General features: G+C 36.8%; 1 protein-coding gene across 4 annotated transcripts in view; it reads right to left on the reverse strand.

Annotated features, from left to right (window-relative positions):
• STK38L (serine/threonine kinase 38 like) overlaps window positions 1–14,839 on the reverse strand; it is a 102,578-nt gene that overhangs the window by 14,609 nt on the left and 73,130 nt on the right. For all 4 annotated transcript variants that reach the window (XR_010321878.1, XM_010595520.3, XM_064284450.1 and 1 more), the window contains exons 4-6: window positions 8,779–8,901; window positions 8,266–8,349; window positions 1,182–1,305 (exon numbers count right to left, since the gene is read on the reverse strand). Coding sequence is in view for 3 of the 4 variants with exons in the window: in XM_010595520.3 (XP_010593822.1) it covers window positions 1,182–1,305; window positions 8,266–8,349; window positions 8,779–8,901 (331 nt within the window). In the remaining variant the exon portion in view is untranslated. The remainder of the gene's footprint in view (window positions 1–1,181; window positions 1,306–8,265; window positions 8,350–8,778; window positions 8,902–14,839) is intronic.

Here is a 14,839-nt window from a genome sequence, read left to right on the forward strand (position 1 = left end):
CAGAACTGAGAACATTAACATTTTTTCACGTGTGCTTTGAGTCTTTAAAAATACATACATGTGAAGTATTCTTTGTTCTCTACACCCACTTCTTTTTCCCCTTACAGAATAACTATTCTTACAGATTTGATTTGGTCTGTCTCCGTCCAGCTTATTTTTAAAATATATATTTTATACACACATATACTAACCTATGGATATACGGTGTCTTGTTTTAAAAAATTACACAAACGGTATCAAACTGTATCTATCATTCTACACTTTGCTTTATTCACCCTACTTGGTGTTTTTGAGATCTTCCCATTAACGAGCTTTTTTTTTTTTTTTTTTTTTAAAAATTACACAAACGGTATCAAACTGTATCTATCATTCTACACTTTGCTTTATTCACCCTACTTGGTGTTTTTGAGATCTTCCCATTAACGAGCTATAAAGATATAGCTCATGACTTTTAACTGCTGTAAAATATTTCATCATATAATTATGCCACGTTATATTTATCCATTCTTCTACTGCTGGGTATTTATGCTGCATCTAGTTTTTCACTATTACGACAATGATGCAATGAACATTCCTGTACCGACCTCTTGTGCACACGTGGGGAAGTCATTAGGGAATACAACTAGTTGTGGAACCACAGGATAGTAAGATACCTGCATTTTCAACTTTAAAGGATATTGCAAAATTGCTCTCCATAAGAGTTAGGGATCAATTTACATATATGATTTAAAATTTTTTGTGTGCTCTAGTTTATGAGTATAAAATGGTATCTCATTCTTGTTTGAATTTGCATTTCCCTGAATATGGGTGGAGTTGAACATTTCCCTATGTATACAGACTAGCTAGACTTTCTCTTTTGTACACTGTCTATCATTTGCTCATTTTTCATTAGGTTGTTTACCTTTTTCTTTGCTGAGTTGTTTTTAACCCTAGACTTACAACAATCTAATTATATACAGTGAATCCAGAATGGGAGTATTTAAAATACGCCAACCTTATCATTCCTTCAAAATATGATTTTTGTCAAAAAGGATTACCAAGGAAGGAAATACTGAAAAACCCTGACTGACTACGTAAAACCTCAAACCTAGGAAAATAAAAGTAAACCTACTTAATAAAATTATTTTGACACCTAAAGATGTGCCTGTGTCAATTTATCATTGCTATTATGTCTGCTTTACCTCCAGGTAGAAATTCCATGATTAGATAAAGGTTCCTCTTATCTTGAAAACTGTAAAACATCTTCACCACCCAGGCACCATCTGCTTCTACCAAAATATCTCTTTCTGCTCGGATGTGGGCCACCTAGATGAATATATTTTGAAAAAATAATTGCAACACATTATACATTTTTCAGTGTATCCACCCAGTTTCTTAACTGTCATGAAGTTTTAGAAAATATACAGTTTGAAGCATATACACATGTCCATATTCTCATAGGGTCGCTATGAGTCTATGGAGTACTTTGGGAAACAGTTTTAGCTTATTATCCTTAAGCCAGAAAATATGGGATCCACAGATATACTATGAGAAGCTGAGGCCTTTGAGGTAGGGCAATGATTAGCCTAAAAACTTTCTAACCAGAATCTCCACCCAGCCAAAATCCTGGCTTTGTCGTGACAAAGCTAGGATCCTTAGCAAAATATTTTTAACTGTTAATAGTCTAACAAAGGGCCCCTGGCTTGACTTTTACCTATTCGGCTGACTTCTTAAGAATAAAAACTTTTGTATCTTTATATTAACTTATTATTATTATGTAAAATTTGTATCATATCTATAAACGTGAGCCCAGTAAATTAGTCTAACTGTGGTTTTGTCACCAATTTTTGTGAGACACATAATTACTTGGGATACTATTAAGTGAAATTTTTCATAGACTGGCAAGTTTTATAAACTAAATAATTTATGGGGGTGGTAACTGAAAGGTCAGGGGTCCGAACCCACTAGCTGCTCCACGGGAGAAACACGAGGCAGTCTGCTTCCATAAAGATTTACAGCCTTGGACATCCTATGGGGCAGTTCTACTCTGTCCTGTAGGGTTGCTATGAGTCAGAATCAACTCAACAGCAACGGGTTGGGCTGGTTTGGTTGGTTGTATAATTCATACCATTGACCATGGGATTGGTCAATTTGCAGATACTTTTGCATTAATGTTCTTATACATTCTTTCCTCAAAGATTAATTGACAATTAGATTTGATTTTATGCTTCTGCTGCTTTCAGCGTGTACCAATATAAATTCTGGCTCCAAAACACATGAGAAACAGATTTTAAAAATCTTTTCATGATAATATAGTATAACCTGCTTAAAATATCATATTTAAAATTACTGTATTATTACATAGTGCAGTAAATGCTCTGAGATCAAAACACAAGAATAAGAGTCAGGAACTAAGACCTTGCTTTCTGGTACCAAAAAACTTCATGGTCTCTCTGAATCTATTTCCTTAAATGAAAAGTGGTAGCAAAAATACTTACCTACCTCTTGTTTCTTTTTTTTTTTCTTATTTTTAATTGTGGTAAGATATATATAATACAAAATGAGCCATTTTATCCAGTTTTAAGTGTACAATTCAGTGACATTAGTTACATTCACCACGTTGTGCAACCAATCACCACTATTTCCAAAACTTTTTCATCACCTCAAACGGAAACTAAGTTCCTATTAAGCAATACCTCTCCATTCTCCCCTTCCTCCAGCCCCTCAACCAAACCAAATACATGGCTGCTGAGACAATTCCAACTCATAGTGACCCTACAGGACAGAGGAGAACTGCCCCATATGGTTTCCAAGGCTGTACATCTTTACAGAAGCAGACTGCCACATCTTTCTCCAGCTGAGCAGCTGGTAGGTTGGAACCAGCGCTCATCTCCAGCCCCTTATAACCAGCAACTACTCTGGTCTCTAAGAAGTTGCCTATTCTTGATATTTCATATATGTGGGATCATATAATATGTGGCCTTTGTGTCTGACTTATTTCACTTAGCATAACATTTTTCAGGTTCATCACGCAGCATCTATCAGAACTTCATTTCTCTTTATGGTTGAATAATATTCCATTGTATGTATATACCATATTTTTTTGTCCATTCATCTATTGATGGGTTGTTTTCCACCTTTTGGTTACTCTGCATAATGCTGCAATGAACACTGATGAAATGTATCTCTGAGTCCCTGCTTTCAAGTCTCTTGGGTACATGCCGCACACACCTAGGAGAGGTACTGCTGAGTCATGTGGTAATCCTGGCCAGTGCACCTCATGTGCAGGCACCATCTGTCCACCAGTGGAGGCTTACATCCTGCTATGATGCTGAACAGATTTCAGCAGAGCTTCCAAACTAAGACGGACTAGAAAGAAAGGCCTGGCGATCTATTTCTGCAAATCTGCCAATGAAACCCCCATGGTCCAACCCACCATCGTTCATGGGGATGGAGCAGGACCCAGCAGCATTTAGCTCTGTTGTGCATGGGGTTGCTATGAGTCAGGGACCAACTCACTGGCAGCCAGTAACAACAACAGTAATCCTATGTTTAACTTTTTGAAGAACCGCCAAACTGTTTTCCACAGATGACACACCATTTTACATTCCCACCAGTAATGGATGAGGGTTCCAATTTCTCCATAATCTCTCCGACACCTGTTATTTTCCTTTCCTTTTCTTTTTTTTTTTAATAACAGCCATCCTAGTGGCTGTGAAGTGGTATCTCATTGTGGTTTTGATTTGTATTTCCCAAATGACTGATAATGTGCATTTTTTCATGTACTCATCAGCCATTCATATATCTTCTTTGGAGAAATGTCTACACATATCCTTTGCCCATGATTTTGTTGTTGAGCTGTAAGAATTCTTTATATTAAATTCTTATCAGACCTCTTGCCTTTTAAAAAGCATTTTACGGTCATAATGGAAAAGCCATAACTTCTGGTGTTACATCCGGTGTTGTCAGGAATAATACCTACACCATAAAGTTGACTTGGTTATTTTTAAATATCTTAAAGGCAGTTTACAGGATATGTTTCCAAAATGGGATATAAAGAATGTGAAGTCTGACTCACAATAATCTGGTACCACAGTGAGGAAGTTACTTCTTACTTAATTTTGTTTGGAAGTTAGAATAAAAGTAAATGTGATAAAACTTAAAATACTGACATACTAGAATTTAGTGGAAAAGGTTTTCTGAAGTGAAAGTCAGTGGCGACAAATGCGTATTAATTTATGTAGGAGGAAAAACAACCTCAAATGCAAAGCAGACTTGATGCTGGGCTCCCGTGAGACTGCTCCTTCATAGGAAAGAACAGTGGCCCAGAGGCTCAAGTTTCAGCAAAACGTACTATACCACGAACCACGTATGTAAGTTTAAATTTTTTAGTAGCCATATAAAAAGAAATAGGTGAAGTTAATTTTAATAATATAGATTATATAACTCAATGTATCCAAAATATTATCATTTCAACATGTAATCAATATAAAATTTGAGTTACTTTTTTTTTTTTTTAAACTAAGTCTTCAAAATCTGGTGTGTATTGTACACATACAGCACATCTCAATTCAGGCTAGCCACATCTTAACTGCCCAGTCGCACTTGTGGCTAGGAGCTAAAGACTATAGCTTGAACTAACTACCCCCTCTGTCCTTCCTCTAAGACTCTATACCCCAGGACTAATCCCATTACAGTTTAGCTAGACTCCTATTTTACCTCCTTGTCTCTAAGGTCACCTATTTTCACCCAGACCTTTATTCCCATCATTATCTGTAACTCTCTAAGCCAATTCAATATCCCAAACTTCCTTGCTTTCCAAACCTCTTCCATTCTATTCCCTTGAATGAAAAACATCTTCAACAAAGTCCCCTTTTGCCAGTTCCCATCACCTTCTCACTCTAATGGAAACCAGGCTGTCTACTGAGGGTTCATCCTTCTGCAGCCTGCTCTTCTCTCACTTGTTGGTGACAGGGTAGGTTTCCTCCTCATTCCCCATGGCAGCTTCGGAACCATTTTGACACCTTCCTTCTCCAACAACCCCAACTCCTTTAAAGTGCTGCTGTGAGACTACATTAGCCATCATCTGTCCTCAGAGCCATCATTTCAGACCTCCTGGTCAGTCTCTTTCATGAATTCATGATTTCAGCTCATGGCTCACTCTTCCTTTCTACTCATTCTTAATGACTTTAGCACTCATATGAATGAACCATCAAAAACCCTATCTACACAGTTCCTTGACCTTTTACTTACCTTCAGGGATCCACTACACATTCACTATACCTCCGTCACCCATGGTAATCTTTTTGTCCTCCTCATCATCAGTAACTGCACCCCCCACACCATAAAAAAAAATCTCAGTTATAAGCAACCCTCTTTCTGATTCCCACCTCTTATTCTTGTCTCTCATTCTGGAATTTCAACCTCCATTACATGAAAACCCTACCACTTCTTCTCTATTACCCTCCTCATAACCTCACTTCTTTCTCTACCTACCTAGATTCTTACATTATTATGATCACTCTTGTGCAAGTGATTTAAACTCCCTTTTCCTTCTCTCTCTTTACTGTATCTGACTGGCAAAACACCAACCTTGGTTTAAACCCAAGTTTCTGTCTATTCTGTACCTGCCCCTGAGCAACTATGTTTTACTAGAGAAAAATCACCAACCTATGCTAACTGGTTTCATTTTAAAGTCATGGCTGCAAATCTCAATGGGTGTTCAAACTGTTTTTCTCTAACAAATTTGCTTTCTCATACTTCATAACGGCTATTTCACAACTTCTCTTTCTTTAAACCTCTAACAACCCATCCCTCCTTTAACTCTGAGCTGATGACCCCACTTACTTACACTCAGGCACAAATTCAAAATTTCCCACTGCCAGATCTATCAACCACCTTCATTTGTTTCAATTTCTATGGTTTTTCTTCCAATTTTAATAGAAATACGAAGAATACCAAAGGCCAACTTCTCCAACTGCCTTCCAGTATACTCCTGTAAATATCTACCCTCTCTTTACTGCATCTTCACTTTTTTCCTTTCTAATGGATTTTCCCCATCAGCATTCTTCCATATGCTACAGAATTTCCCCTCTTAAAAACAAAACAAAACAAAAAACTCTTTTCGGTCCTAAATCTTACATTATCAATCTACTCTTTGTTCTGTTTCACATGAATGATTTATCTATACTCACTTTCTCCATTTCTTACTTCCCATCCTCTTTTCTACCATTCCAGTTAGGCTCTTCCCCCTAATCCACTGGAACTGTCCTTGTCAGCTTACCAAAATCTCCATGTTGTTAAACCCAATGGCCTGTCTTCTTGCTTTCTCTCTTAGCAGCATTCAACATAGTTGACCATTTACCTCTTCCTTAAATATTTTTTTCTCTTGGCTTCCATGACATCACATTTCCTAGTTTTCTACTATTTGACTAGATAAATATTCCTTTCTGGTGTCCTCTGCTGGTTTCTCTTCTATCTAGTGTCCCCTTGGGCTTGGATCTAGGCTCTCTTCTTCTCTATCTACACTCTTTACCTAGGCAACTTCATCTTGTCTCCTTGTGTAAATATGATTGACACATTGACGATTTCCAAATGTATGTCTCCAGCTCAAGTTTCTCCCCATATTCTAACCAACTGTCAACTTAATATCTCTTCGTGGATATCTAATAGGCAGTTCAAATATAACGTGCCACAAGGAAAACTCTTCATTCCATTGCCCTCAAACCTGTTCTTCCTCCTTTCTTTTCTAAATCAGAAAATGTCACCATCATGTATCCCATTCCCTAAGACAAAATTCTAGGCATTATCCTTGATTCTTCCCTTACCCTCACTGCTCTTATCCCCCAACATACACTCTATCAGAAAATCCTATTCAATTTTACCTTTTCTTCAGCTTTATTACTATAACCCTAGTATAAACCACATTCACATCCGGGCTGGACCTGCTACACAGTCTCTTAACTACTCTCTCTGTTTCAACTCTTGCTTCTTCTACAAAGAGAAATCAGATCATGTTACTCCCCTGTTTAAATAAAACAAAACCCCTCCAATGTCTTCCCATTATATTTAGATAAAATCCAAACTCTTTATCCATGACCTTCAAAGCCCTACATAATCTGGCCCCTGCCTAGCTCTCCTACTTTATGTCCAACTGCTCTTCCCCTCAATTAATTCTAGCCACAATGGCTTCTTTCCCTTCTTTTGGCATTCTTTTTCTTCTTTGAACTGGCTAATATTATTCTAGTCTCAGGGCCTTTGCATATGCTGTTCCTTCTGCCTAGACCTTTCTCCTAACAGATCTTTATATGTGTTACTTCTTCTCATTCTCAGGTCAAATATTCTATCCTCAGAGATGCCTTCTCTGAACTTAATCCTCTCCTAAACCCAGATCATCTGTATCACATTATCCTTTGTAAAAATTTTCTTCATAGTACTTATTAACCACGACAACCTAAAATAGCTGTCTGGCTTCTCCACTACTACAAAAGAATAGGATCAGGTTTATCTTGTTAATCACCGCATTCCCAGAACCTAGAACAGTACTTGGCACACCTTAGGCACCCAATAAATATTTGTTGAATGAATGAAAATACAAAGTGAAAAAATGCAGTAAAAAAATAGATCCAAGTGGGTTACAGTTAAATAAAAATCAATATTATATTGCTGTAATAACAAAGTAAGTTTTGGGTGGCGATTAAAAGACTGAAATAAAGCATAAGGTACAGAGAGGTGCCATCTCCCTCCATGGCCTCATTGTTGAGTCCTTCACTAGACTATGTATTCAATTTAGGGTTCTAGAGAGGGTCCACCCAGACTGGAATCAAAGGTAAACACATAAAATAATTTATTATAAGTGTTTTCACACTTTATGGCCATTACATAGAACCGCATTAAGCCACAGGAAATATGGAGAGAGCCCAGGTACACCAAAAAGAAGTAGTTATAGATTTTGGAAATATATCAAATCAACAAAATTTCAGGAAACTAGTTTTGCATATCTGATATACGATAAAGATAGAGGATGCTGAGAACTGTCCTTTATTTTTTGACTGAAGTAAAAAAAGTAAATATTTCAGAAGATATTTAGATTTACAAATTTGGAAGAAATTTTTACTCTAAGAACTGAGAAACACTGAACAAGCTACCATTAATACAGAGGCATTGATTTCTTTTCTAAAAATCTAATACTTACATACCTAATATTTATACGAAATAAATTCTATTTCTAATATACATTTTTAATATTTATGGTCCTTTAGGTTACATGTGTTAAAGAACACATACCTGCTCCTTTTCAAGCATATCAGCCTTTCTCAATATCTTCATTGCATAGATATGGCCTGTGTCTTTCTTCTGGACCAGCCGCACCTAAAATTTAAAAATATATCATATTATAAACATTAAACAGTCACTATTATTTATTTGGAAACCCTGGTGGCATATGGTTAAGAGCTATGGCTACTAACCAAAAGGTCGCCAGTTCGAATCCACCAGGCACTCCTTGGAAACTATGGGGCGGTTCTACTCTGTCCTGTAGGTTGCTGTGAGTCGATAATCGACTCGACAGCAATGAATTTTTGGTTTTTATTATTTATTCAGGTGTGAAAGGTAGGTTCTTTTAAATGAAGCAGGGGTTTGCCATTGTTGGTAGTTCAGGACTTATATTTTAAACTATCTTTAAGATACATGTATTTTGTGGCAGATATGGATTCCTATGTATGCCAAAAGATAATCAGGTGCTCAGGGGATCAAATGGGTAGAATTTCCAAGGAAGGTAACTTTGAGAAAGCAGCACACCTCTCCAAAAGCTCCTCTTCCTATAACTTTTAGAGACTCAAAGTCATCCAAGCCAAGTCTGGTCCTCTTGAGCCGTAAGAACTCTGTTTCTTTGCGAGCATGCTGTGATCGGCGTAACTTTTTCTATTAAAAAAGAGAGAATTTTATAATCAGATTGTTTCCAAGGAAACCTACCACACTAAAGACAATACACATAAAAATGGGGTAAGGTATCATAAATATTATATAGTAGTACAATAACTTATTTACCTAAGTATTAAGCATTCAAAGAACAAAACAAGCTAAAGAAAACATTTTATACTTTTTAACAATTGGGAATCTTGAGGTGGACTCTATTAAGTATTTCATCTTAACCAGTTCATCTTTTATGTGTATGTATCTGTGTGTACACATACAGATGTGAGTTAAGTGCCATTGAGTCTATTTCTACTCTACTCATTTATTCTTTCATCCATACACTAACTTAATTCATAAAGATTAAACTTCAGTAAGTGCTAAGAGTATTCTGATACTGCTTTTTATTCTGTCAGGAAATCTACTTTGCTTGAATTCCATAATTTCCAAGGTTGCTCTGTCACAGCTACCAAGGCTTACAACACCTAAGTAACACAATGTCAGTGTTTCCATAGAGATTTATTTATGGTAGAGTTTATTCTTGAACAAATTTTAATAAACTGCTTGAGGTTCGACACACAACATCTCAAAAATATGAAATTAGAAAAAAAGCAATTATGAGGAGAACGCATTAAAATATTCAAGCCAGGGATTTCTTAACTGATACTACAATGATCACAGAAAATAACTACTTTAAAATATCTTTACGAGATACACATTTTATAGCATTATGAAGAAGTACTATGACATAGGCTGATTATAAACAAGCATTTATTGCATTGTTCTCAACCTTATTTTTTTCCCTCACCAAACAAAGTTCTGTTTTTCGATACAGTTAATTCCTAGAAGAGGTAACACAGTGTGGGAAAAATAAATAAGTGAAAATGCTGAACTCCTGTTCATCTTCAGCTAAGCACTAACAAGCTTTCAGTGGTTCAGTTCTGAGGGTAAATAAGTCAAAATAATAAGGAATGACCATAAAAGCTAGAAAGCATTATTCCTTAATGTAGTTCAAGGAATAATCACTGATTAGTCCCTTCTTACTCCTGTTTATATCTGTTTTAAAAAAGGGTAAGGTGAACTATTAATTAGAAATATGTACATGTGTATCATCAACACAGTGAATTCTGATACTTCTAAAAAAGTCAATCCAAAAGGATGCAATCAAGAAGTTATGCAAGCGTCTTCAACTGCAGTCAAACAGCTAAATGAAATGACATGCTTAGGCACATCAATAGTGGAAATTATGGCAGTATGAGTATACAAATTAAATTAATTAAAGTATATAAATTAAAGAGGCCTAGTCTAATTTCCTTTTCCATATCCAATACCGATTGCAACATACAGTGGTACTATGGAAAAAATAAGTAGTCAACAGTGAAAGAAAATTTCCTTTTTTTAAGAAGGCAGGCAATAAAGGAAATTAAATGGCTACAATAAAGATGCAATAATCATTACTCTATTTAACTAAAAGCTATTCATATCTGGTGGCTGTGTATTAGTTTAAAAATAGATTTCTATAATCATGGAGTCAGGTTTTTTTTTTTTCTTTTAAATATCAGGTTAATATAGTTATAATTACATTTATGTAATTATAAAAACAAGGACGATGGAACATAGGGCAATGGGGAAGACTCTTTCCTTCTTTATACCTAACAAATGCCAAATACACTTTTTAGCACATAGTAGATATTCAAAAACACCTTTTGAATGATAAAAAATAACTGAATTACTAATAAAACAAAGCCCTTGTGGTGTAATAGTTAAGCGCATGGCTGCTAATCCAAAGACTGGTGGTTTGAACGCACCCAGCAGCTCCTTGGAGAAAGATCTAGCTATCTGCTCACATAAAGACTATAGCCTAGAAAACTCCATGGGGGAAGTTCTACTCTGTCCCATGGGGTCACTATGAGTCAGAATTGACTGAGGGCACAAAACAACAAAGACAGCCATAAGACAGTCATAAAAGTAGCTTTGAAACTTTTAAGAATGTAATTTAAAAAGCCACATGGTGGCACTATAGTAACAGGTCTTCCAAGGCTGTAAGGAGTTTTTTTTTTTTTTAATTGCATAAATGGATAATTATAAGAATTTTAAAAGACACTTTGGATTTCTGCCTTCGTGGATTATAAAGCAGAATATAGTTGGATGTAGGTGCAGAAACTTGCTTAATTTGAATGGAAAACATGACCTATTACACAGCTTCATAAAGTGTGCTCAAATTGAGATGCAGTTGAAGAAAATAATGTTCATCAAGCATCTGCTGGGCTATATAATGTGACAAATAAATGATGTGTATGTATTTTGGGGCACAGCTATTTAGTGGCAAAAAGAGAATCACAAGTGTGTGAAACACATCATTCTACAAAAAGGAAATCACTTATAATGTCATTATACCACTTTAAGAAAATCTACTCCATGATTTTAATCTTAAAATCACTGTAATGGTTCCGAGGTAGCTGAATCAATTTTACATTAAAAAAAAAAAAACTAATAAAAAAGCATTTTGACACATCTGGTCAAAACTTAAATACAGATCGGGAACCAGACAAGGATGCCCTTTATCACCACTCTTATTAAACACTGTGCTGGAAGTCCTAGCCAGAGCAATTAGGCTTGATAAAGAAATAAAGGGCATCCAGATTGGCAAGGAAGAAGTAAAAATATCTCTACTTGCAGAGGACATGATCTTATACACAGAAAACCCTAAGGAATCCTCCAGAAAACTACTGGAACTAATAGAAGAGCTCAGCAGAGTATCTGTATACAAGATAAACATACAAAAATCAGTTGGATTCCTCTACACCAACAAAAAGAACATTGAAGAGGAAATCACCAAATCAATGCCATTTACAATAGCCCCAAGAAGATAAAATACTTAGGAATGAGCCTTACCAGAGATGTAAAAGACTTATACAAAGAAAACTACGGTACACTTCTACAAGAAACCAAATGAGACTTACATAAGTGGAAGAACATACCTTGCTTGTGGATAGGAAGACTTAACATTATAAAAATGTCTATTCTACCAAAAGCGATCTATACATTTAATGCAATTCCAATCCAAATCCCAAGGACATTCTTTAATGAGATGGAGAAACAAATCACCAATTTCATATGGAAGGGAAAAAGGCCCCAGATAAATAAGGCATTGCTGAAAAAGAAGAACAAAGTGGGAGGCCTTACTTTACCTGATTTTAGAACCTATTATACCTCCACAGTAGTCAAAACAGCCTGGTACTGGTACAACAACAGATACATGGACCAATGGAACAGAATTGAGAATCCAGACATAAATCTGTCCACGTATGAGCAGTTGATATTTGACAAAGGCCCCGAAACAGTTAAATGGGGGAAAAGACAGTCTTTTTAACCAATGGTGCTGGCATAACTGGATATCCATCTGCAAAAAAATGAAAACAAGACCCATACCTCACTCCATGCACAAAAACTAACTCAAAATGGATCAAAGACCTAAATATAAAATCTAAAACGATACAGATCATGGAAGAAAAAATAAAGACAACATTAGGAGCCCTAATACATGGCATAAACAGTATAAAAAACATTATAAAGAACGTAGAAGAAAAACTAGACAACTGGGAGCTCCTAAAAATCGAACACTTATGCTCATCCAAAGACTTCACCAAAAGAGTAAAAAGACTACCTACAGACGGGGAAAAGTTTTTAGCTATGACATTTCTGATCAGCACCTGATCTCTAAAATCTACATGATACTGCAAAAACACAACTGCAAAATGACAAATAACCCAATTAAAAAATGGGCAAAAGATATGAACAGACACTTCACTAATTTAGTGAAGACATTCAGGTAGCTAACAGATACATGAGGAAATGTTCACAATCATTAGCCATTAGAGAAATGCAGATCAAAACTACAATGAGATTTCATCTCACTCCAACAAGGCTGGCATTAATCCAAAAAATACAAAATAATAAATGTTGGAGAGGCTGTGGAGAGATTGGAACACTTATACACTGCTGGTGGGAATGTCAAATGGTACAACCACTTTGGAAATCTATCTGGCGTTTTCTTAAAAAGTTAGAAATAGAACTACCATACAACCCAGAAATCCCACTCCTTGGAATATACCCAAGAGAAATAAGAGCCTTTACACGAACAGATATATGCACACCCATGTTTGCTGCAGCACTGTTCACAATAGCAAAAAGATGGAAGCAACCAAGGTGCCCATCAACCGATGAATGGATAAATTATGGTATATTCACACAATGGAATACTACACATCGATAAAGAACAGTGAGAAATCTGTGAAACATTTCATAACATGGAGGAAACTGGAAGGCATTATGCTGAGTGAAATTAGTTGCAAAAGGAAAAATATCGTATAAGACCACTGTTATTAGAACTAGAGAAATAGTTTAAACTGAGAAGAAAACATTCTTTTGTGGTTACGAGAGGGGGGAGGGAGGGAGGGTGGGAGAGGGACATTCACTAATTAGATGGTAGATAAGAGCTACTTTAGGTGAAGGGAAAGAAGACAGCACGCAATACAAGGGAGGTCAGCACAACTGGACTAAACCAAAAGCAAAGAAGTTTCCTGAATAAACTGATTGCTTCAAAGGCCAGAGTACCAGGGGCAGGGGTCTGGGGACCACGGTTTCAGGGGACATCTAAGTCAACTGCCATAATAAAATCTATTAAGAAAACATTCTGCATCCCACTTTGAAGAGTGGCATCTGGGGTGTTAAACGCTAGCAAGCAGCCATCCAAGATGCATCAATTGGTCTCAACCCACCTGGATCAAAGAAGAATGAAGAACACCAAGGACACAAGGTGATTACGAGCCCAAGAGATAGAAAGGGCCACATGAACTAGCAACTACATCATCCTGAGACCAGAAGAACTAGATGGTGCCTGGTTACAACCGATGACTGCCCTGACAGGGAACACAACACAGAACCCCTGAGGGAGCAGGAGAGCAGTGGGATGCAGACCCCAGATTCTCATAAGACCAGACTTAATGGCCTGATTGAGACTGGAAGGATCCTGGTGGTCATGGCCCCCAGACCTTCTGTTGGCCCAGGACAGGAACCATTCCCAAAGGCAACTCTTCAGACAGGGATTGTACTGGACAATGGGTTGGAGAGAGACGCTGGTGAGGAGTGAGCTTCTTGGATCAGGTGGACACTTGAGACTATGTTGGCATCTCCTGCCAGGAGGGGAGATGAGAGAGTGGAGGGGGTTAGAAGCCTGTGAAAAGGACACGAGAAGAGAGAGTGGAGGGAGAGAGTGGGCTGTCTCGTTAGGGGAAGAGTAATTGGCAGTGTGTAGCAAGGTGTATATGGGTTTTTGTGTGAGGGACTGACTTGATTTGTAAACTTTCACTTAAAGCACAATAAAAATTATTAAAAAAAAAAAAATCTTAAGTAGATTAATTAGCCTTAAAAGGGGAATCAAACATTTTTGTGGTAATCACATCCTTTCTTCTCCAAAGACAAAAAATAAGAAATCAGTGAACCAAACATTTCATGGCTCTCTCTTGCAGCTTGGACTCAGCTATTTTCATTTTCCAGTAAACTAAACCAAACCCAATGCCATCAGTCAATTCTGACTCATAGTGACCCTACAGGACAGAGTAGAGCTGTCCCGTAGGATGGCCAAGGCTTTAATCCTTATGGAAGCAGGCTGCCACATCTTTTTCTCACAAAGCGGCTGGAGGGTTCAGAGAGCCAACCTTCTGGTTATCAGTTGAGCACTTTAACCACTGCCCCACCAGGGCTTCTTTCATTTTTCATTAGAGGAAATAATATTCCATTTTTGATGGGATTTTCTTGACTGAGATGCAACTAGTAACACATCATTTTCTTCCTTTGTCCATTCCTTTTTAAACGGGTTTTTTAAACTCAAGATCTGTAAGGTACCTGGTTTTTATAGAAGTTTTTTATAAAAAACTTTTTATAA

Source organism: Loxodonta africana, chromosome 4, assembly GCF_030014295.1.
Source record: "Loxodonta africana isolate mLoxAfr1 chromosome 4, mLoxAfr1.hap2, whole genome shotgun sequence".
In the NCBI taxonomy this organism is placed as follows: Eukaryota; Metazoa; Chordata; class Mammalia; order Proboscidea; family Elephantidae; genus Loxodonta; species Loxodonta africana.